Source organism: Doryrhamphus excisus, linkage group LG15 (assembly GCF_037039965.1).
Source record: "Doryrhamphus excisus strain RoL-2023G ecotype Guam linkage group LG15, RoL_Dexc_Guam_v1.1, whole genome shotgun sequence".
In the NCBI taxonomy this organism is placed as follows: Eukaryota; Metazoa; Chordata; class Actinopteri; order Syngnathiformes; family Syngnathidae; genus Doryrhamphus; species Doryrhamphus excisus.
The window spans coordinates 1,486,711-1,510,670 of record NC_136371.1 but is presented as its reverse complement, the minus strand read 5'-3'; the positions used below and the strand labels follow the sequence as shown (position 1 = coordinate 1,510,670).

The window sequence follows — 23,960 nt, the reverse complement described above, 5'->3', positions numbered from 1 at the left end:
GACGAGCCCGCGGGCTTTCACAGCTAGGAGTTCAATTCCACCCTGGGCCATCTCTCTCCATGGGTTCTTTCTGGTGAGTTCCAAAAACATGCTAGGTTAATTAGCGACTCCAAATTGTCCATAGGTATGAATGTGAGTGTGAATGGTTGCCTGCGTCAAACGGTTTGATGCAGATACACGTATTATTGCACCCCTGATGTTTGATTAAAAATTGTGCAGGTCAGGAAAAAAATATTAGCAGGTCACAATTGCTAAAAAGAAGCAATGGCAAACAATATCTGGCTTTATTGGCTACCTAATAGAATTATGTCACCCCTGTAGGCTGCATGCCTTCATATGTGTAACATGTACTACGTTGTACTTCATCTCAAGCACTGGCATAGTCTTATTATTTTTGTTTCCCGGACAAGCAAAATGTGACCATGTATCTACTATGTAATTAACTGTTTAAAGTGATATCTGTATCAAGTATATGTAAGCACAATATACTTTTAATTAAATAGAATGTTAAAAGAGAAAATCTTACTTTAGAAGCAGTAGGGAACAGAAATAACATGATACCCTCTCGTCCCACTCTCAGCAGTATTTATAATGTGTTTTACGGCAAGGGTAAACATGAGCTCGGCGTTGCGTTGATGAGGTGGGGTTAATGTAACCGAAGCAGCTTTTTTATATGACGACAGGAGAGAATATGTTTACACTCGGGAAATATGATGAATGGAATGCAATCAGTTAAATAAACATTTCCATATTTTCGTTTCCTTGATTTATTTCAATATGCTAAGTTTCAATGACGTTTCCGAGTACTGAAAATAAAGTGTGCAATAATTAATAATTAACCAGCTTCAGGAAACACGAGAAAGCCTGTCAAAGTCCTCATAAGGTGATGAAGGTGTGGCTGGCCTTTGACTTATACGTACTGACACCATTACATGACTTTATGTTGTGACTTGGGACAGCTTGGTTGTGCCATTAAAATAAACTACAACCACAATAATAAAAAAAAATTATAGAAGTATGAGGCCTGGAGTATTCTAACTTTATAAAAATGCTGAATTTTATTGGAATTAGATTTTAAAAAAATAGTATTTACATATTATTAACACGCGAGATGTGATCTGGTGTCTGGTTTTAATGTCTACTTTCCACAGTATTTAGTATCATGTAGGTGGGGCTATTAGATGTTAATTAGCCCATGTTAAATACTTCTGTGGCATTACCCACAACTTACAAAGCCAAGCTGTATTATTTTCTGTGCTAATTTTCAATCTTGTCTTCTTTATCTGACAAATCCGGTTTGTTCACGTATGAAAACACGGTCAAGGTCAGGAGAGCACGTGCCATTTAATAGCTGCCCATGCTGACAAAAAAGCGCCCTGGGGTAAAGGCATTAAAAAGTCGCCCCCCCTCCCCCACCACCACAGCACTCAACATTGATTACCAATGAACATTCCTCATCCAATTAATTTTCTCTATCTGGTTTTGGGACATGATGTGTTTTGTTGTCATACAAGGGATGCTCACAGGACGTCACCTGGTTTTGGCAGCCAAATGCATCGTCCGCTGCTATTTCCTGAATCGGTCCAGAGACGATTTTTGGCTTGCTAATGCCGATTCCTTCAATTGCTTTGCTTTTCTTTCCTTCTGTATCTTCATTTTGTCCTCCATACTTTGAGCTATTAGAGTCTGGAGGGTGGGAAGAAGTTGATCAATGTCAAGACTCAGTGGACGCAAGTAGAATGACGCTGGATTTAATGCGATTTCTCACCCTCTTTTCGCCGTGAGCCACTTGTTTCTTTCTCCTTTCCAAATTGCCAGTTGAGCTGCGACCTTTTTTCTTATGCTTGGGGACAAATCTTTCTTTGGCAAGAGGATCGAAGCCCTGAGAAAACAAAAACAGTTAGCGTCACAGAGCTAGCGACGACATTGTATCTAAACGCTTTGAATCTCCTGGAACTGACCAGCGCTTCCACTCTGTCTTGGTGCCTTTGCTGGAAGGTGGCGACATCCACCTTCCCCAGTTCTCTGGGGTCCAGACTGATGAGATCAGGGTGGATCTTTTCTAGCAGGGCCTTGACCTCCCATTCCTGCCTCTGTTTAGCACTGCGGAATGGATTTGAATCAAGGCCGTCAAAGTTCGGCTCGCCCGCTCCTGGAAAAATAAGCAAGAAATGTAAATATGTGTCGGGATCGTGAGGTTTGCACATTTGGAAGTGAGACATGAAAGTAGTTTGGGATGGTTCTGCACGCTCGGTTATGCATAGTTCTACTGATGTCAATGTGATCCAGACTTCCTTAAATGGGCTGCAGATTGCCTGCAATCTACGCATCGAGAAGTTCTCGAGAACACTTGGGAGTGTGACCAATCACAGTGAAGTGGGCGTATCTAAAGGAGGGCCCGGAGTGGAGTTAATTAAACAGACCTTTTGGGTCGGAAGCAGAAGTCCATAGAAACTGCAGAAAGAGGTGCAGAATTTGTACGCTCTGGCGTTAATGTGTGTAGCTGCTCTATAGGAGTCACCTTTGACGTGATAGCAAACTGAGCCAACTCACATTTGATATTGATATGAGTCATATGAGTCTGTTCTGTGAATAAAGTTCAGACCTTTGTTTTGAAAACCTTTGTTGCATAAACGGACGTCACTCAATGACTACTACTGAGAACGTGATTGATCAATATTGGACTTTTTGGATGATTTCCATTCATTCCAAGTCTTAACGTTCAGTATAAATCAAAGGTAGGTCAGACCTGGTACCAGCATGCTAGTGAAGCCTTGTCCATGTCCGATCCCCAGCACGTCCTCGTGCGGACAAAAGTGCAGCGCACAAGCGGGCGCCCGCACTCTGTGAGCCATGTAGGGTTTAGTCACGGTTTCAGAAGCCCACACGTCCCTGTAAACCTGCAGGAAGGAGATTTAACAGTCAAAATTAGCCACATTATCAGTGAAAAGTGTTTGCTCACGCAACGCCGTGTGACTGACCTGGACGACATCCCCCGTGGCTGCGGACAACAGCCCTCGCTGGCTCAGTGACAAACATGAAGCTCCGCCAGGTAGGAAGTAAGACTTGACGGTTTTAAATGTTCTGACATCAAACACCTTGAGTTTTTTGTCCATGCCCGATGTCACCATATATCTGACAAAACAGATCACATGACAATGGTGTCTTCTAGCGGACATGGAAGAAACTGCAGATTGTGGCTACCGTTGCACAATATAATTCCGTGGCAGAGTGAGCCTCTGTAGCAATGCCGTGACAAAATCTGTGACTCACGTTCCCGTCTTGTCCACGGTGACAGAGCGTACTCCTCCCTGGTGACAGAGCATCTTGACGACGGCTTCTTTCTGATTGGGCGCCCAGAAGCTGACTGTGCCGTTAGGGTGGCCGAGGTGGATAATGGCATTGTAGGGATTCTGGCACATCACATCAAGGCGTCCCATCTTGGTGGCGATGGCCGCCACCTCTTTACCCACAGACACGTCGAGGTATTGCAGGAAACCTGTAGCGCTCTAAACACAGACAACAACTTCACCACAGCACATCACAGCAAGCTTTTCAGAATAAACACACTAAAGTAAAAAAAAATAAATATGGCGTTGTGCCCCATTTGCAGCTATAACCGCTTCCACTGTGCTGGGAAGACTTTCAACAAGATGGTGGTCGATTGGAATTTCTGTCCATTTTCCGCAGAAGAGCGTTAGTATGGAAGCTGCGGCCCTTTGTATAGAGTTGTGGACTCCTGTAGAGCAGGTACACACAATAACCACCACACAAAACTTTATAGTTCTATAGAATCTGCACCTATTCGGCTGTCTTTCTTTGGATTTTGTGTTTTAATTCTGTTTTAATTTATTGCACCCACGGCCTGTCCTCTGTGGTTAGTCACACTCGCCACTCGCTGTAAACGATAAACAGTGATGTATCTTTTTAAAATGTGGGCTTTTAACATACAGCATGTGTTGGATTCCAGATCTGATCTGGAAGCAGACACTGGACAGTCCGTTTGTCGGAGGTTACTTCAAGACGTCTCTCAATGGTAAGTAACTTTTAGCATTTCAACATCAGTAACCGAATGCATTGTGGTGGGAAACGGCTATTAGCAACCCCGCCCCCCGTATGCTAGGGCTTTTGCTCCGTGACTACTTGCACTTCTGACTCTTCAACACAACCAAGTAACATTGGAAAGTTAGTCTGCTAGTCTAGCTGCATACTGGCCCATGTTTACAAAACAGTCCAGTGTGAAATGCTGTTGACAGATTAAACGCATTTGTTTTGCTGGTAGGGAATCAGGAATACTGTACAAGCTATTGCCAGCGGAGCTTGGGCAGAGAGCTTTGCTGGCTTACAGCCACGTCCATATAAGGACGTCTGCCCCTCTGTGACATCACAAAGGGGCAGTTTTACCACGCCTTTTGAAACCTAGCATTTTTAGCCTTCTCAAACTTCTTTTAGGGCTAACTTCCAAATGAGCAAACTTCATTATCTGAATGTTTGGCATCGTTTAACACGAGAATACAACATTCTAACTACATTTATAGGTCAGAAAAGTGGAAAAAGCACAATAGGTCCCCTTTAAACTATAACTTAATCAGTTTCTGACATATTTTGTCCTTTTAGTGTACATTTCAGTGGTTGTGCTAGTTTATAAAACATCATAAACCTACAGCTGTAGCAAGCAGAAAGTGGTAGGGCAGAAACTGCATGCGAAGGACATCGTTGAATTTGCGAATGCAGTGAAGCTCTATTCCATTTGAGTCGTAGATGTACAGCCACTTCTTCTGAGCCGCCGCAAACATGCTCTCAGTGTGAAGCCATCTGAAATGTGCAGGTTTATATAAATTATTGTATAGTATAAGAATTGGACGAAATGTGCGTTTTGTGTGTGTGTGAATCTACAAAAGCCTTACCTAACTTCATTGATGGACTCCATCACATTTATCTCACACATTAGATGTTTGGTTTGCCAGTCAAGACAAGCGACATGGCCTCTCCTCCCACCAAGAAGCAGGTGACTGAGCACGAATGAGCAAGAATATGAACATGTACACAAAAGCCTTGCCTTGTGCTATTTGATAAAAACTGATCATATCAATACATTAAAAAATTGTCATAATATGTCAACAGAAGTGAGGCACTGACCGTCCAGTCTTGCTGTAATCCAGCCGATACGGTCCAAATTGAGCCAGGTTCAAGTTAAAATACTGCAAACAAAGTTAGAATAAATATTTAAATACAATTTACACAATTTCAGGCTCACAAATTCTATCGATCACAATCAAGAACAACTACACACAGAATGGCATTACCCACCTTAGCCCCGGATGTTATATCCACAGCCTCTGCAATGTCATGCTGTGAGATTGAACACGTGTCCTCGCCTTCGTCTCCTTCCAGAAATCTGATAGAGAAAAATTGTAGCAGCTTTAAAAATATATATACGTATATTTTCAGACTAAAGTCTGAAAAAGTGAGACATGAAGAAACCTTGAATGGATTTACCCTGCTTCCTCCGGTAGTAAAAGGTCAAACCGGGCTGCTTGTTTTTGAGCCAATTCTGAGGTTTCATCTGATTGAGCAACGGCAGCTTTCAGCTTGGAAAAGTGGCTTGAGATCTACAACAAAAACAATTATGTGATTAACAGGAAACGGCTAAACTGGCGTATTCAGAAGGAGTATTAGATTATTGACCTGCTCGTTCGACTTCTCTTTCCTGGCAAACTTCTTCATCCTGGCCTTTGGAATAGGAGCGGGTCCTGGGAAAACATCCCGTTTCTGAAGGAGCGTGATGAGAACTGGTTTAGACAAATACTTACACTTAAGGGAACAAACAAGTGGAGCTGGGAAATACAATCACAGAATAATAATATATGCCAATATGTGCCTCATTCATTTTTTTAAAAAGACCACACATTTTCAATAATTTATTAATATATTGAAGCAGACACTAAGGTTGTGTTATCCACCCCATAGAATCACAACTTGCAGTATTTCTTTTCCAGCTGAAAGAATAAATAAGCTTTGCAGTACTTGAATCTACCTTCTGTACTTTATACAGACTGTACACATTTGCATACATCAATACTGCTCACCATTTTGCCACTGTTTTAAAATACAGTATAATTACTAGCAATTGAATGTTTTGGTTCTGGTACTGATGTTGAATAGGACAATGATGCATTTACATTTTGGTGTGACAATCTGCTATTTTGTTGTATTAGTCAACCCTCATTTCGTATATCAAAGCACATTGTAAGCATTTCGACAGGACGTTGTAACAGTCTTACTCCGGATATGATTTTTTTCCAGCGTCCTTGGTTGTTCTTCTTTTCTCCTTTTTCCTTGCCATCTTTCAGCTGGTGCCAGTAACGAACTGGAGTCTGTCAAAAAGAAGTAAGTTTAGAAGCTAAGGTTTTAAGTCAAGGTATATCGCAAAAGTATTTCTATCTCAATCGACAACGGCCATCGACATAAACTGATTACAGCGTTCACATATTTTACTATGGTTACCGTTTGCTTTTTCACCGCGTGTAAATCTTTGGTTGTATTTTCGCTGGCAGCCGCCATCTTTGTGTGTTCGTCGCTTTGTGGTGACGTCACTTCTGGTAGTAGCGGTTCTGGGAAATGCACTATGGATCGGATACTATGTAAATACAAGGAGTATAATAGAGGTGGAAATGCCTAATTTAATTTCAATCTTCAGCATTTATGCACAACTCACTGCACAATCATAGAGCTATACTATAGAGCGATACTGAAATACGTTTTCAATTCAGTGATGGTTCAGATTGGGTCGTCTTTTGAAAATAAAACGCTCAACATCCGGTCCGAATTCGTGTTGCTCGAAACACATCTTTTTCAGTACTGGCAAATGAAAGGAAATATATTGATTATATATACATCGGATTATTTCACTCTGGGTACTGCTTGTCCTATAAGTAAACAGTCATGTCAGAAACTCAACGAATGTGCTGCTCTTAATTTGAAGTTTCACCTCAAACATCCGCTGTCACCACAACAAGTACAATGCTCTTAATGTAAATAGTTTTGCTTTCTCTCGCATAAGTGAAGTTTCGCAAGGTCTCGCAAATATTCGTCCTTTTTTTATCCATCCCTTTCCCCTCCATGTCCCCTCGGTGGCTCCATAAATAATACTATTTTCCCTTCAGTTTTTGAGCGGAAGTAGAATACAATTACGTCACAGTCCTCATTTTACGTGAACGCGCATCGAGCACAAAGCAGAGGACCGGACTTTAGCAAGTAAGTTTATCAACACCATTGCAAACATTGAATTATGTTCAGGTAATTCAAGTTTTGTTGAGCTGCATATTGAGCATAAATCATGGGTTTGTTGAGCCACTTTCCACATCATACTTTTTACTTGATTGACATTATCAATCAATGATTTTGTGATTTGCCTATAATGTGTTCATAATTAATATTGTATGCAAACAAACAATATTTGTACTGTGGGAATAGGAATAGGATAAGCCGTAGAAAACTTTTATAATGTAAGTAGTATATTTACAGCACTTGCATGTAGCCTTGCCACATCCAATATGGCGGTGACATTGACTATGGGCATACCCACTGGATGTGTGGCGTCTATGGATGTATGTCCATGACTGAATTAGCCGTAAGCTATAAATATCAGATGGAGTCCAGCTGCGGAGCAGCCCATTATAACGGTCATTTCTTTGTAATTCAGACAAACTAATAAAGTTTTAATGTGAGAACGGACAATAACAATGGTAAATGATTGCTACATGTTTTGCTGTACACAGGATGTGGTTTGTATTTGGTGTTTTTGTATGGGCTTTCCCTCCCATTGCTTCCGCTGAACGACCACAGAAAGAATTTCTGGAAATGCGCCAAGACTCACAAGGGGAAGTTGACCTCGCTAACCATGTCTAACTTGCATTTTCCCCACAAAAAACCCAAACAAACCTGCAAATATGAGAAATTATAAATATTGTAAGCTTGCTAGGTTGCTGAAGAGGATCTTCCTGGCACGTTCAAGAGAAATGTTATATGTGTTTTTGAATTTTGTCCAAGCTATGCAGCTGGAAGGGGCTGGACTATGAGAGAAGGGAAATAGCTGACTCCAATTTTGGAAGTTTTGTTTGGAGTTAGCATAGATAATAACATGAAATATGTCATATACATGTGCAGCAATTGCATGCAAAAGTGTAAAAACTGCAAAAGTCTTGTTTTTGTCTATAAAAGTGTCTGTTTTTGTCTATAACCAATTTGATTATTTTTATATTTTTATTTTTTTCAAAGATGGATTCATCCTTCCGACCAAAACTGATCGACTTCCACGGAGTCTCAATGACCCACTATTTCACAGACAACTGGGACAATGTTCAAAATTTTCAAGCCAGGCCGGATGACATACTTATTGCGACATATCCCAAAGCAGGTCACCTGACAAACATAAGCATGTAAAGCTCCTAGAAATGTACACACTGCAATAAAACGGCTTTGATATCGGCTTTTTTCGCTCTCCTCTAGGAACCACATGGGTCTCCTGCATCCTAGATCTCCTTCATTTTGGCCAAACCTCTCCAGAGCGCCACACATCCATGTCAATCTATGACAGAGTGCCTTTTTTGGAGATGGCAGTCCCGTCTGTGCCAAAAGGTTGAACCAGTAAATTCATATACTAAAATATACCCGCAGTCCAAAAACATCCATTTATAATTGGTTGTCCATGATCAGTCCAGGGTGTACCCCACCTCTTGCCTGAAGTCGGCCGGGATAGGCTTCATCTCCCTCGTAACCGTAACGAGGATAAGTAGTATAAAAGCATGATTGTTATTTTGAATAACTTGAATTTGAATACATTAGTTAAGAACATATTTGATTTTTGCATGTTATGCTGATGTAAAACACACACATGCACATGTTCCTTTGGTTGTCAGCTAATGAATGCAAAGTTTAGCTACTAACGTTAGCTAGCATTGAATGTATAGCCTACCACAGGGATGTCCAAAGTGCGGCATGGGGGGCATTTCCGTCCCACTGTTTTTTTTTTTCATTGGCATGTGGCCCAATATAATTTAACCAGCAGCAACCTTACAGAAATAATGACAAAAATATTGGATTTCTTTTTAAATTTAAGCTGTAAAACAAACAAAATAAAGTTATTCTATCAGCAATATAGATTTTCAGCCGAGGGAATATGGTAGATATGCTCACTTTTTGAAGCAAGCATCAGTAATAAAATGCAAATGTTAATTTTAGCCTTTCACAGAAGTACTTGCATGAGTATTCAACCCATTAGTCTTCTTATATTACAATATTTTGTGGAGCAATAAACACTCTGAGGCATCCATCAAAACTCATCATACACATAATACTGCCATCTAGTGGTCACAACAACATATAGCATTTTAAAATATTTCATTATTCAAATAGAACATTGTAACTAGGGGTTCTCCGATCAATCGGTATCGGCCGATATCAGTGATAAAGGACGGTATCGACATAGACTGATACTTGCTTTAAAATGGATTTTCACTGCGCCGCATCCAGAAGAACTATGTCTGTCATGTGTGGGACTTCCACTTTTATAGTTATGTATATAAATATAGTTTCTGTATAATGTAAACAACAGTTGGTAACATGTCTAAAAATATATAATTTGGAGCGAAAAGGAAAAAAAGTATCTTCAATTAGTTAATTAGTTTAGATAAGCGGTAGAAAATAAATGAATGAAAAAGTGAATTGCTCTCGGGGGCCCCCTAGTGGTCACAGGGCCCTAAGCAGGTGCTTAATTGGCTTATAGATCTGGTGATGACATTTGAAAAGTTATCATTTCTCACCTTCTTCTCTGTATCCCTCCACAGGTACAGAACTGGCAGAAAATCTCGTCACTTCACCTCGACTCATCAAAACTCATTTTCCAGTCCAGTTTGTGCCAAAATCCTTTTGGGAGCAAAACTGCCGGGTAGTTTGTCTGTTATTCACGTGATGTAACATTAAGGGAATTTAACAATACATATTTCCCAGAAATATTTAAAGCATGCGTGATATTTGTTTAACAAAAACTATTCCCTTTTTCTGTAGATCGTTTATTTGGCTCGTAACGCTAAAGACAGTGCGGTTTCCTATTTCCACTTTGATCGCATGAACATGGCGGAGCCTGAACCCGGAGACTGGAGCGTATACCTCCAGAGATTTATGCAAGGAAAGTGTAGGTGTATTATAAATTATTATAAATGAATGATACATGATACTCCACAGTCTTCATATGTATTTTATGCTGGTTCCAGTGGTGTTTGGATCCTGGTATGATCATGTGAACGGCTGGTGGAAGAAGAAGCAGACATATTCAAAGATCCATTACATGTTCTATGAAGATCTAACTGAGGTACTGAACTTGTTTTTTGGCTTTTACTCGTGCCAGATTTCATTCATTAAGCAATGTATTTGCAGGATACCGGATATGAAATGGACAAACTGTGCAGCTTTGTTGGTTTGTCTCCTTCAGAGGAGCAGAAGAAAAGCATCATTAGCATGGTAGAATTTGATAATATGAAAAAGAACAACATGGCCAACCACTCATCAATTCCAGTTATGGATTTCAAAATTTCACACTTCATGCGGAAAGGTAATTGCTTCAAAAAAATAATACTATGTATGTAGTATGATATGGAAACGAGATCATACTGATGTATTGTCCATGCCCGCATGCAGGAAAAGTTGCTAACTGGAAGGACCACTTCACTGTGGCTCAGAACGAACGCTTTGACGAAGACTACAAGAGAAAAATGACAGATCCCACACTCAAGTTCCGCACTGAAATTGATATTGCTGCTGTTTAAACCGAATGAAGTTTCCCATGCTCATAATTGCCTTCACCTGTGCGTGAAGGTCAAGGGTCAATGAGCTTACCAAATATGTGTTTGTGTTCCAATAATTAGTACTAAATATTCAAATCAAATGTATGCACTGCTTACTTTTAACTCTTAACTAATTATTGCACACTTTCTGTAAATCCTATAAAATTTATTTCACTTCTTATCAATGACTGTGTTGGTCTGCTATGTGATATATTTAACTGGATTAATTAACTAATAATTATTTTTTTTAAATTAAAATGTAACTGATTGATCCAAACAACCAGTTATTCATAAAGGAATATTTTGAAAATTATCTGGGGTGCCCAAACTTTTTCATACCACTGTACATTCACGCACATCATTAACATATGCTTTCACAAGGCCAAACTATGAGTATAAGACAGGGGTCTCAAACACGCGGCCCGCGGGCCGAATGTGGCCCGCAGGACACTAGTTTGAGGCCCCCGCCTTGATATGAAAGTTTAATGTCAGTGCGGCCCGCGCAAGTTTGATATGGATGCTGTATGGTATCATGTACCCATGATACCATATTACGTTTAATTCATGTTCATCTTAAAGGTTAAATAACTGTTAATAGTTATCCTCCCTATCCATGTGGAAGGGGTAAGTTTTTGGCTATTTAAGTTTAAAGGGAATAACTTGAAGGCTACCGTTTAGGTCGCTAGCTCTCTAGTTTGCGAGTTAGAATGTGTCTCAAGACCCTGCAGTTGCGCAATATGTTGTAAATAAAAAGAGTATAAATGTGACTATAGTCGTGTTTTGTCATGTCTACAGGGCTCTAATAATGCTTTGTTCATTTTAATCTGAAAAAAATAATTTGTCTACCCACCAACTATATGTGCTTTCTTAAGTTTTTATTATTATTATTATATTTATTTATTACTGATTGATTGATTTTCTTTATTCTTGATTTCTTTATTTATTTTTCATCTTATTTTGTGCAGAAAAATAAAAATTAAGATATTTGAGAACAGTGGAATGTTTTATCAGAGCTTTTCTTGTAGAAAATCGAAACCAAAGCAAAATTTATTCATTTTTCTGTTTTTAATAAATGCGTTTTTTTGTAATTTTTTTTTTTTTGGAAAACCTGATGCGGCCCAGTCTCACCCAGACCCTAGCTCCAGTGGCCCCCAAGTAAATTGAGTTTGAGAACCCTGCTAAACTTCTGCTAATGTGCTAATTATGTCTTATTTCCTAGCAGAACAACCTATGCTGTGCTGGGACTATCTGCTTGGGGCTTGTGCCACCCCTGTCTCCAAAACAGGTTTCTCCAATGCCGCTTCCATGTCAACAGGTCCTGATAAACCTGGGAATACATCCTTGCACCCGAGGGCTTGTGGTACACGTCCGGATCCTGGTATGCAGAAGCAAAACCAGTGTGAGAAGAAAGGATCTTGCAGCTCAACAACATAAAATGTGACAGTGGCCAGGAAATCAACAGGACAAAAACATTGTCCTGGTGGACCGTGGTGGTACTGCAGGTGGGCCATGTGAGGTCATTAAAATTGTGATTCATTTTTGCAAATATTATTTTAGTTTTTTATTTTTTATTGTAAAATATTTAATGCATGATTTAAAAAAATAGTAATAACCTATTGAGTGTTATTGACCCGTCACAATATTTGAGGAACCTTATACAGATTATGATTATGATTGTGGTCATCATGCCAGTCTTGGATGCAGTTATGAAAATTATGAGAATTAATTCTGTCTTGTGTGCACACCACAGATTAAAAGTTTGGGCTTCCTTTATCCCCTTGCTTTCATTTCAATCATGAATCTTAATAATAATAATAATAAAAAATGAATAATAATACTACCACTAATAATAATAATAATTACTATAAGTATTAATTAATTTATAATAGTGGATAAATAATAATACTAATAATTACTACTATTATTTATTAATTAATAATAAGAATAATAATATTAGTAGCAGTATTATGATTATCTTGTATATATATACTGATATATATATGTATATTATTATATACAAGATAATCATAATACTAATAATATTTATATATTATATACAAGATAATAATAATACCAATAGTGTGTATATATATATATATAATAGTGTATATATATATATTTGTAATATTATGATATATATTTTATACACAAGGTAATCATACTACTACTACTAATAATAATTATATTATTATTATTATTATTATATTATTATAATAATTATTATTATCATAAATTATTATAAATATAATATATCACATGATGTAATAATGTATATAATATATATGTATATTATTATATACAAGATAATCATAATACTAATAATATTTATATATTATATACAACATAATAATAATACTAATAGTGTATATATATATATAGTAGTGTATATAATAATAGTGTATATATATATTAGTAATATTATGATATATTATATATTTTATACATAAGGTAATCATACTACTACTACTAATAATACTTATATTATTATTATTATATTATTATAATAATTATTATCATAAATTATTATAAATATAATATATCACATGATGTAATAATGTATATAATAATAATATTTATTATTATTATTTAGTTATAGTTATAATAATAACAACAACAACAACAATAATCATTATTATTATTAAGTTAAGTGCTCTGATAACGCAGCATTTCATCTATGTACTGTTTATGGGACAAAGTACTTTTTTAGATTTTCAAGTGGGCCCTGAGTTGGTACAGTTTGGGACCCCCTGATGTAGACGATGAGGGACATCTGCTACCGCAGCCCCGCCCCTTAAAGTCCTGTAATCTGAAAAGTAAACACAAAAGAAGCTAAGGAGTTAATACCTAATCCTCACCTCTAAATGTCTATAAAGCATAAATAAAAAGCACTGATAAAATCACTGAATGATTACAGATACCAAAGCAGCACTTTGATTACATTATGAATTCTGGTTTTGGTGTCCTTCTTCCCAAAACATATGAGTTCATATATAGTGTGAACTTACATTTTGAACTGGTTTGCACTGCTGGAACATGAAGGTGTGGTGTCATGTAATTGTTGTTGCGTGCATAGCAGGCTCGTTCAATAAATGCTCATCATTCCTTCGACTCTTTTACTGTCCTCCTCTGTTACTTAACATTCACATCTGGAACCCCTACATGTTGTCAACTTATTTATGTTGTGCAAACTTCATATTTCATTTGCGTGTTTAAAATTGCACCGTTTGAGTATTTTAGATGCTTCTGCACCTTGAGATGTCCCCTTGTCAGTTCCTTAATAGTACATTGTGAAGTACCACATTGTTGGTTTAACTTACACCAACTTATGGACTTGCCTAACTTGCCTGTGTAGAATTTAGTCTGGGGGAGGGAGGGGGTCTGTAGCCCCCAGGTTCAGCACATACGTCAAATGTGTATATTCAACTACTTTGTACAAACTGCTGAAAAAAGGTGTGGCTTGACGAATAATTTAAACGTGCTCTTGCTTGCAGAACACCTCAGTAACTTTAACTTGCTGAGTGTGAGTGGAGGTATGATATGACATTTTTTTTGTGTGTTTTTGTTTTGTTTTTTTTTTTTTAAACTGTCCAATAAGAAATATTAACTGTTGTTTCTTCTGTTTTGCTCAATTAGGATTTATGCTGGTAGTTACTCGTGCGTTCATCTCAACTTCCTTTCCAGGTGAGATCATTTCTGACAGGACTAGATCGAGGCAATTTGTGTCATATGATTAGCAAAAAATTGTTAATTTTGGGTATTATGGTAATATTCGGTAGATTCAATACCAGATAAAGCGGGTGTTTCAAAATCAACATATCTGATTAAAGTTCAGTGTTCAAAATTTGTTAAATTTGTCAACATCCTGTTAGTCCAACAGGTTTTACCACTCTTGTTGTCATATCATTTATTAGACACATTGGCAGTTTATTTTGCTTTATTTTGGTTTTATTTCGGTGCTGGCATTTGACCATTTGTTCTGTACGTTCGGTGTGTATATGAGTGTATGCATGTACTGTAGGTGCAGAGGTGGGGTATTGCAGAACGAGTATTTTGTTTTTTTTCCCCCATCTGGTCTCGTCTAAATTGGCTGGTGAGATAAACTCCCTTGGAAAATTTGCTTCAAGTACTGAGCATTGTGTTTTTTCTGAAAAATACAATGCTAAGAAATGATTTTCCTCTTTGCCATCAATGCGTATCATAAAAAAATATGTCTTACAGATCACTTACACACATACACAGTACACATACAGCAGGACAATAACTTCTAATCAATCCAATTTCAGACTGAAAATAATGCGCAGATGTAAGCCCCACCCAGTTTTGGTTAAATGACACCCTCTTCCGGTTAATGCCCCGCCCACTCCGAGTACAAATACAGATAATTTAAATGGGTAAACAGATACAGATACAGATAGTGGTGTACTCACTCATCCCGAGCGCTAACCCGCAAAAAACATGCAAGGAGTGCAAGGTGCATTTTTGGAAAACTTTCCTTGTCTTTCATTTCAATGAAATACATATTTAGTTTCACTTCAAATTGTGACAAATTTAGACATTTATTTTGTTTAATGTATTCTTTGATACAACTCCATCGGTAACATATGCGATCTGCTGGTGTTTCTATCTGCTAGTTTTTGGTTGAAAACAGTGTGGTTTGGATCATCAGGAGAGGGACCGCACCTTTAAGACATTCATATTCCACAAACCGGTAAAGCCAGAAAATCCCCCAACACTTGTCCGGAACTGTTCTTTTGCAAATTTGATATTTTCGTATGCTTCTCCTGCATATGTATATAAAAAACGTGTTCTTAAAAAGTCCAATTAACATAACATAACATAACATATAACATTTGTTTTTTAAGGCCTAAAAACGAGTCTTAAATGATCTGGAATGTGTTCAAATTTCCACAGAGATTTCACATTTCATTGAATATTTGACCAAACAGGCGAAATATCCGATTGTGTGTTTTTTTACACAAGTTCTTAGGGTTTTCATATACATGAATTCACTAAAACTACCCCACCACAGAATAGATTTACTGCTTCCTGTTTGCTCTCGCTCATAAATAATAACTATGGCGCTTGAGGACACACCTCATGCATACCTGCTTTGTGAGAGAACAAGATGTAGCAGAACAGACAACTTAGCGAGAAGGCGTTACGCATTAAAAGTCAAAGATGGGAAAAGTTTTTTGCATTATGCATTTATCTGTGAATTAAATACGAGCAATCACGGACGTTTTTGTCGCAGGCGTGCAGCACCGCATAACGCACCCCATTGTTCATCAAATATGTGCAGTAAACAATTGTTTACTACAGATTATTGTTTCAAAAATATTTTTTTAGTAAATAATTGTTTACTAATTTTTTTTAAGTAAACAATTTTACGGGCTGCACGGGGGACCCGAGTTCAATTCCACCCTCGGCCATCTCTGTGTGGAGCACAAGTACCAGTTATTGCCACATTTAGTTGGAACTTGTGAGTTAAGGTACACACACAATTTATAATCATTCCTGATCCTATCCATCCTGGTCACTCCCAATGAGCACAAGTACCAGTTATTGCCACATTTAGTTGGAACTTATGAGTTGAGGTACACACACAATTTATAATCATCACCGATCCTATCCATCCCGGTCACTCCCAATGAGCACCAGTACCAGTTATTGCTACATTTTGTTGGAACTTGTGAGTTAAGGTACACACACAATTTATAATCATTCCTGATCCTATCCATCCCGGTCACTCCCAATGAGCACAAGTACCAGTTATTGCCACATTTAGTTGGAACTTGTGAGTTAAGGTACACACACAATTTATAATCATCACCGATCCTATCCATCCCGGTCACTCCCAATGAGCACCAGTACCAGTTATTGCCACATTTAGTTGGAACTTGTGAGTTAAGGTACACACACAATTTATAATCATTCCTGATCCTATCCATCCTGGTCACTCCCAATGAGCACAAGTACCAGTTATTGCCACATTTAGTTGGAACTTGTGAGTTAAGGTACACACACAATTTTTAATCATTCCTGATCCTATCCATCCTGGTCACTCCCAATGAGCACAAGTACCAGTTATTGCCACATTTAGTTGGAACTTGTGAGTTAAGGTGCACGTACAATTTAAAATCATTCCTGATCCTATCCATCCTGGTCACTCCCAATGAGCACAAGTACCAGTTATTGCCACATTTAGTTGGAACTTGTGAGTTAAGGTACACACACAATTTATAATCATCACCGATCCTATCCATCCCGGTCACTCCCAATGAGCACCAGTACCAGTTATTGCCACATTTAGTTGGAACTTGTGAGTTAAGGTACACACACAATTTATAATCATTCCTGATCCTATCCATCCTGGTCACTCCCAATGAGCACAAGTACCAGTTATTGCCACATTTAGTTGGAACTTGTGAGTTAACGTACACATACAATTTATAACCATCACCGATCCTATCCATCCCGGTCACTCCCAATGAGCACAAGTACCAGTTATCGCCACATTTAGTTGGAACTTGTGAGTTAAGGTACACACACAATTTATAATCATTGCTGATCCTATCCATCCATCCATCAATAGGTTCAAATCATTAAATATTTTACAATAAATATAATTTAAAAAATAATATTAGCAAAAATGGCGGCACGGTGGTTGAGTGGTTAGCACGCAGACCTCACAGCTAGGAAACGCGGGTTCAATTCCACCCTCGGCCATCTCTGTGTGGAGTTTGCATGTTCTCCCTGTGCATGAGTGGGTTTTCTCTGGGTTAATTGCTAGGTTAATTGCTTAAACTCCAAATTGTCCATAGGTATGAATGTGAGTGTGAATGGTTGTTTGTCTATATGTGCCCTGTGATTGGCTGGCCACCAGTCCAGGGTGTACCCCGCCTCTAGGCTCCAGCACCCCCACGACACTTGTGAGGATAAGCGGCAGAAAATGACTGAATGAATGTTTACTAAAGTAATTTACAGTAATTTTACAGTAAATATGTGCAGCTCCCCTGTTCATCAATAGGAAGCGGCCATGATGATAGCTGTATTTTACAGAGATGTTCGTATTGTGTTTAAAAAGAAGACTAGATGGAGACGCCGCCTCGCCCAGAACTATTTGACTTCCATGGCATCCCAATGACAAAATACTTCACTGACAACTGGGATAATGTGACGAACTTCGAGGCCAAAGCGGATGATATTGTCATCGCTACTTATCCTAAATCAGGTACGATTGTAAGCATGTACACACACAATTTATAATCATTCCTGATCCTATCCATCCTGGTCACTCCCAATGAGAAAAAGTACCAGTTATTGCCACATTTAGTTGGAACTTGTGAGTTAAGGTACACACACAATTTATAATCATTCCTGATCCTATCCATCCTGGTCACTCTCAATGAGCACAAGTACCAGTTATTGCCACATTTAGTTGGAACTTGTGAGTTAAGGTACAAACACAATTTATAATCATTCCTGATCCTATCCATCCTGGTCACTCTCAATGAGCACAAGTACCAGTTATTGCCACATTTAGTTGGAACTTATGAGTTAAGGTACACACACAATTTATAATCATTCCTGATCCTGTCCATCCTGGTCACTCCCAATGCGCACAAGTACCAGTTATTGCCACATTTAGTTGGAACTTGTGAGTTAAGGTACACACACAATTTATAATCATTCCTGATCCTATCCATCCTGGTCACTCTCAATGAGCACAAGTACCAGTTATTGCCACATTTAGTTGGAACTTGTGAGTTAAGGTACACACACAATTTATAATCATTCCTGATCCTATCCATCCTGGTCACTCTCAATGAGCACAAGTACCAGTTATTGCCACATTTAGTTGGAACTTGTGAGTTAAGGTACACACACAATTTATAATCATTCCTGATCCTATCCATCCTGGTCACTCTCAATCAGCACAAGTACCAGTTATTGCCACATTTAGTTGGAACTTGTGAGTTAAGGTACACACACAATTTATAATCATTCCTGATCCTATCCATCCTGGTCACTCCAAATGAGAAAAAGTACCAGTTATTGCCACATTTAGTTGGAACTTATGAGTTAAGGTACACACACAATTTATAATCATTCCTGATCCTATCCATCCCGGTCACTCCCAATGAGTATATCGTGACAGCTCTAATATACGCTATACTGAATTTAATGTTATTGTCACCCCAGGAACCACATGGGTCTGCTACCTCTTGGACCGTCTGTACTTTGGAAAGACGCATCCAGAGGAAGAGACGTCCCTACCTCTGTACATCAGAGTACCATTTCTGGAGCTCTGCATACCTGGTCACCCCAAAGGTTAGAACATGTCGGTGATCTCCAACATGTTGAAGTTCACAGTGCATGTTGAAGTGAATTGTGTAAGTGTAAACATGTTGCGATTCCCTTTGATTGCTTTGAAGTATATTTGAAACAGTGAAACCATTATCATGTAGTTATTACCATTATTATCATTATTATCATTATTATCATTATTATCATGACACCCTCCACACCGCTCCCACATGACCGTGTTTGTGGATTTAAATGGCGCCCAATTGTGCTCTCCTTCAATAAGGAAAAGACCTGGCAGACCAGCTCACCATCACTCCCCGTCTCATTAAAACTCATCTGCCGGTCCAGCTTGTACCAGACACGTTTTGGGAGCGTAACTGTCGGGTAAAGCGTCGGCTCACCACACAAAATCTGAACATACGATCTGTAATTGACTGATGGAGACATCTTTCTCTTGGTGCAGGTAATTTACGTGGCTCGTAACCCCAAGGATGTCGCTGTGTCCCATTTCCACTTCTGTCGCATGAACAGCATCCATCCTGCACCGGGAAACTGGGAAGGCTTTTTGCAAAGATTCATGGATGGGAATAGTGAGGTCAAAGTGTAAACGTTTTGTTTTCTTATTCATCGTACCTGACTGCATTGTCATGTGGTTTCAGTGGTGTACGGACCCTGGCATGATCATGTAATCGGCTGGTGGGAGAAGAAAAAAACATATCCGAATCTTCATTATATTTTCTATGAAGATCTGACTGAGGTGAGAAACTGTCCGTTTCTTCATATGTAGACTTTCTTTTATTATTTTGGGGGGACAAGCCATTTATATAGGTGGGTGTTGCCCCACATGACCTAGCATATAGCCCGTCCGATCTTTATTGTTCACGTGATCTGTAAAGATGGAGTACATACAAGTAGGATGAGGAGGAGATCCCGAGAATATACCATGAAAAGTTCTCCTATTTGCCGACAATAGAGCATGAATGCAGGTGGATCACAAGCACAATGCCTGGATTAGCCTGCTGCTGTGTTTAATGTGACTGTTAGGAACCTTGAGCCTCTGATGTGCAGTCCAGTGGGCCCTGCGCATTTAAAGGCCACAAGAGGCGTTCATTTGATTGGTTAAGATTACACTCGGTTGTGCTCCCTCTTTGCGTCGGTGGGAGGCACGGAGGCGTGGGTGCGCCGGATTACAGTGCTGACCGCACCCTGTTGGAGCGCATGGTCTACGTAAATAGAGCGTCATGTCCTTGAATGCATCTTCTGAATACCTTATATTTGTATTTTAGGTCATTTTGAGTTCAACTTTTTTTGCAGCGCACCATCTTTTGGAGATTAAATGACAAATAATGACTGCAGAGGTCACCTTTACTGTTCAAAAAATACACTGACGAGTTGACCAAGCCACCAAAAACCGAAACATTTTTTCTACTGTACACGAACCCGCATGGTTGAATCCACCAAGTCCACCAAGTAGCACATTTTTAGAGGTTAACCGTGTTGTGGGTGGCAGGAAGAGACGCCCCGGAAGATTCATGATGCATGTTGCGTGTAGCACAGGGGATCAAAAACTGCTATGGTGAGGGGGAATACACCCCCCCTTGTTTCCCCTAATTTCATACAAAGCAGCAATGTTAAATATCCCCCCTAGAGGGCGCCACCCGCCACTGACTTACACAGACTTTAATGATCCCCAAAGGCAAAATAACATTTGCTTAAATATACACAGTTTGACTAATAATACACCTTAGACAACCACAAAACTGCATGATTTGTTAATGAAAGTATTTTTGAAGATGAGTGATGTAATGTGGCGAGGGACAACTTCATAGGTGTCAAAATAAAAGTAATATTTACCATATTACTTACCATATTACTTACTAATTGTAACTGACTGTATCTTTTCCAGTTTTGTTCAACCACCCAAAGTATACCTGAAAGTTCTATTTGATCTCCTTTCTGAGAGCATTCTGTCAAATTAACAGAACATGTGTTGCTGTGCATAGAACTTGGCAGAAGAAATCGACAAGCTGTGCAGGTTCCTGGACTTGACTCCCTCAGCTGAGGAGAAGGAGAGCATCATCTCCGCTGTCAAATTCGACAGCATGAAAGACAACAAACTGACCAACTTTACCAACGCTCCCTTGATGAATCTGACCTTGTCTCCTTTCATGAGAAAAGGTACAGAAAAAGACAACGAGACCGAGTTGGCTGAGCGCTTGCCACCATGTCAATTTGATGTCATTCCTGATTCCTGATTGCTGCCTTTAAAGGGAAAGTCGGTGACTGGAAGAACCATTTCACCGTGGCCCAGAGTGAAGAGTGTGATGAACACTACAAGCAGAAAATTAGGAACCCTGCACTGCAGTTCCGCACTGAAGTTTAGATGTCAAACTGAAGAAACCGACTCTACTGATGTTTTTCTTTCAATAGGCTGGTGGTATCCAATCAAAATGGAGGTACTGTAATAAACATTTGCCTTTGCTGCCATCATCTTTTCCATTATTTTCGTCAGGAAGTTATTCATTCATTTTCTAACGCTTATGCTCACAAAGGTTGCGGGCATGTGGGGTACACCCTGGACTGGTGGCCAGCCAATCACAGGGCACATGGAGACAAACAACCATTCACACTCAATTAACCTAGCATGTTTTTGGAATCTGGGAGGGAACCGGAGTACCTGGAGAAAACCCACGTATTCACGGGGAGATCATGCAAACTCCACACAGAGATGCCCGAAGGTGGAATCAAACTCCGGTCTCCTAGCTGTGTGGCTTGCGCACTAACCACTCGCACACCGTGCAGCTATTAATGAAGTTAACTGAAGGAAAACGATCCATGTTTTTTCTATGCCGCTTATCCTCACTGGGGTCGTGGGGGGGTATGCTGGAGCCTATCCCAGCTGACTTCAGGTAAGAGGCGAGGTTGCCAACCAATCACAGGGCACATATAGACAAACAACCATTCACACTCACATTCATACCTATGGACAATTTGGAGTGGCCAATTAACCTAGCATGTTTTTGGAATGTGGGAGGAAACCGGAGTACCGGGAGAAAACCCACGCATGCACGGGGAGAACATGCAAACTCCACACAGAGATGGCCGAGGGTGGAATTGAACCTGGGTCTCCTAGCTGTGAGGTCTGCGTGCTAACCACTCGTCCACCGTGCCGCCCCATGTTGTATAATGTAACATAAAAACAAAGCAGCGGTCACATATAGCAAACACAACAGTGGTATTTGACCTTTTCATGTTTATTTGAATGCAGACATAAATTACAATTGCAAAAATGAAGATAAGAAATGCTCAATGAGCCCAAAATACTGAATCTCTCCACTGTGACTACACACCGGGGTTAGCACACAGAGTGCTTTTTCTATGGCACATATGTTTTGCCGAGGGGGGCAACACTTAACACACTTGGATGTTCCACTTTGGTCAGGAAGAAATATAATAACATCAAATAGCAAGACAACTAAATATTACAGATTGTTTGGAATGTTGACCACAACACAAGGCCATTGGACTAAAAATACCATAAGTAACAATTCACGTATTGGTGGGAAGAGCTGCAGATTATTGTCTTGGGTCATGATATGATATGATATGATACATAATAGACACATTGAATGATATTCCAAAACAACCAGCGAGTGGAAACTAAATCAGAACCTGAAATCAGTCGGGAAAAGGTAATATTCCAATAAACACATACAAGCAAAAACTCTAATTTGGTATTTTTGTAATACCTGCATCAATATTTTTATCCTGATCTGTACTTATCTGTACAAAGTCAACATCTGATACAATTCATCAGCAAAAACACTTTTGATTGTCTTTCACAGTGACAAATAAAACTTTCAAATATACCTTCATTTCACATGAAAATAACGATATTTACATTGTTCCAATTTACCGTATTTGAAAGATACTTTTCTTTTAAGTAGTAAAATACTTCATATTTTAAATTGACCAAAGCAGTTGGCGAGTCCAACAGTGCTTCATGTAAATTCAATACTACTAACTAACTCCTGTAAAATGCAGTCACAGGCATTGTATTGTATTGTATTGTATTGTATTGTAACAGATGCAAGAAAATACTGTAGGATAAAATGTCATCCTATAGGACTAATAATGTATATTATATATGTGTGTGTGTGCGTGTGTGTGTATGTATATATACATATATATACACATATACATATATACACATATACATACATATATATGCATATGCATATATACATATACATATATAAATATATATATATGCATATGTATATATACATATATATACATGCATATATATATACACATATATACGCATATGTATATATACATATATACATATATGCATATGTATATATGTATATATACATATATACATATATACATATATGCATATGTATATATGTATATATACATATATACATATATACATATATGCATATGTATATATACATATATATACATGTATATATATACATATATACGCATATGCATATGTATATATACATATATATACATGTATATATATATACATATATACGCATATGTATATATACATATATATACATATATACATATATACTTATACATGCATATACATATATATACATATATACTTATACATACATATACATATACATACATATATACTTATACATATATATACATACATATACATATACATACATATACACATATACATATATACATATATATGCATGTACATATATATACATACATATACACATATATACATACATATACATATGCATACATACATATACATATGCATACATACAT

General features: G+C 38.4%; 4 protein-coding genes across 5 annotated transcripts in view; 2 read left to right on the top strand and 2 right to left on the bottom strand.

Annotated features, from left to right (window-relative positions):
- LOC131104468 (receptor-type tyrosine-protein phosphatase V-like) overlaps nucleotides 1-23,960 on the bottom strand; it is a 90,490-nt gene that overhangs the window by 25,988 nt on the left and 40,542 nt on the right. The gene's annotated exons all lie outside the window — the stretch shown is intronic.
- wdr46 (WD repeat domain 46) lies at nucleotides 5-6,643 on the bottom strand. Of its 2 annotated transcripts, XM_078796503.1 has the most exons (15): nucleotides 6,508-6,643; nucleotides 6,285-6,377; nucleotides 5,689-5,772; nucleotides 5,500-5,612; nucleotides 5,311-5,398; nucleotides 5,140-5,201; nucleotides 4,908-5,012; nucleotides 4,665-4,815; nucleotides 3,274-3,509; nucleotides 2,982-3,135; nucleotides 2,750-2,900; nucleotides 1,962-2,152; nucleotides 1,769-1,882; nucleotides 1,535-1,686; nucleotides 5-70 (listed from the first exon to the last, which is right to left on the bottom strand). In XM_078796503.1, exons 1-14 carry the CDS (start codon nucleotides 6,562-6,564, stop codon nucleotides 1,567-1,569), a joined length of 1,719 nt encoding a protein of 572 aa, XP_078652629.1. In that variant the 5' UTR covers nucleotides 6,565-6,643; the 3' UTR covers nucleotides 5-70; nucleotides 1,535-1,566. The 2 variants fall into 2 exon arrangements, with proteins under 2 accessions (XP_078652629.1, XP_057908302.2); XM_058052319.2 differs by lacking the exon at nucleotides 5-70 and having other exon boundaries at nucleotides 98-1,686.
- Nucleotides 7,107-11,107, top strand: LOC131104253 (cytosolic sulfotransferase 3-like). The gene is made up of 8 exons (XM_058051240.2): nucleotides 7,107-7,257; nucleotides 8,281-8,419; nucleotides 8,512-8,640; nucleotides 9,849-9,949; nucleotides 10,069-10,195; nucleotides 10,275-10,372; nucleotides 10,438-10,612; nucleotides 10,699-11,107. The coding sequence occupies exons 2-8, from the start codon at nucleotides 8,281-8,283 to the stop codon at nucleotides 10,824-10,826; spliced, it is 897 nt and encodes a 298-aa protein (XP_057907223.2). The 5' UTR covers nucleotides 7,107-7,257; the 3' UTR covers nucleotides 10,827-11,107.
- Nucleotides 14,349-21,638, top strand: LOC131104349 (cytosolic sulfotransferase 3-like). The gene is made up of 9 exons (XM_058051420.2): nucleotides 14,349-14,374; nucleotides 14,478-14,525; nucleotides 17,929-18,075; nucleotides 19,047-19,175; nucleotides 19,435-19,535; nucleotides 19,615-19,741; nucleotides 19,811-19,908; nucleotides 21,155-21,329; nucleotides 21,422-21,638. Exons 3-9 carry the CDS (start codon nucleotides 17,937-17,939, stop codon nucleotides 21,532-21,534), a joined length of 882 nt encoding a protein of 293 aa, XP_057907403.2. The 5' UTR covers nucleotides 14,349-14,374; nucleotides 14,478-14,525; nucleotides 17,929-17,936; the 3' UTR covers nucleotides 21,535-21,638.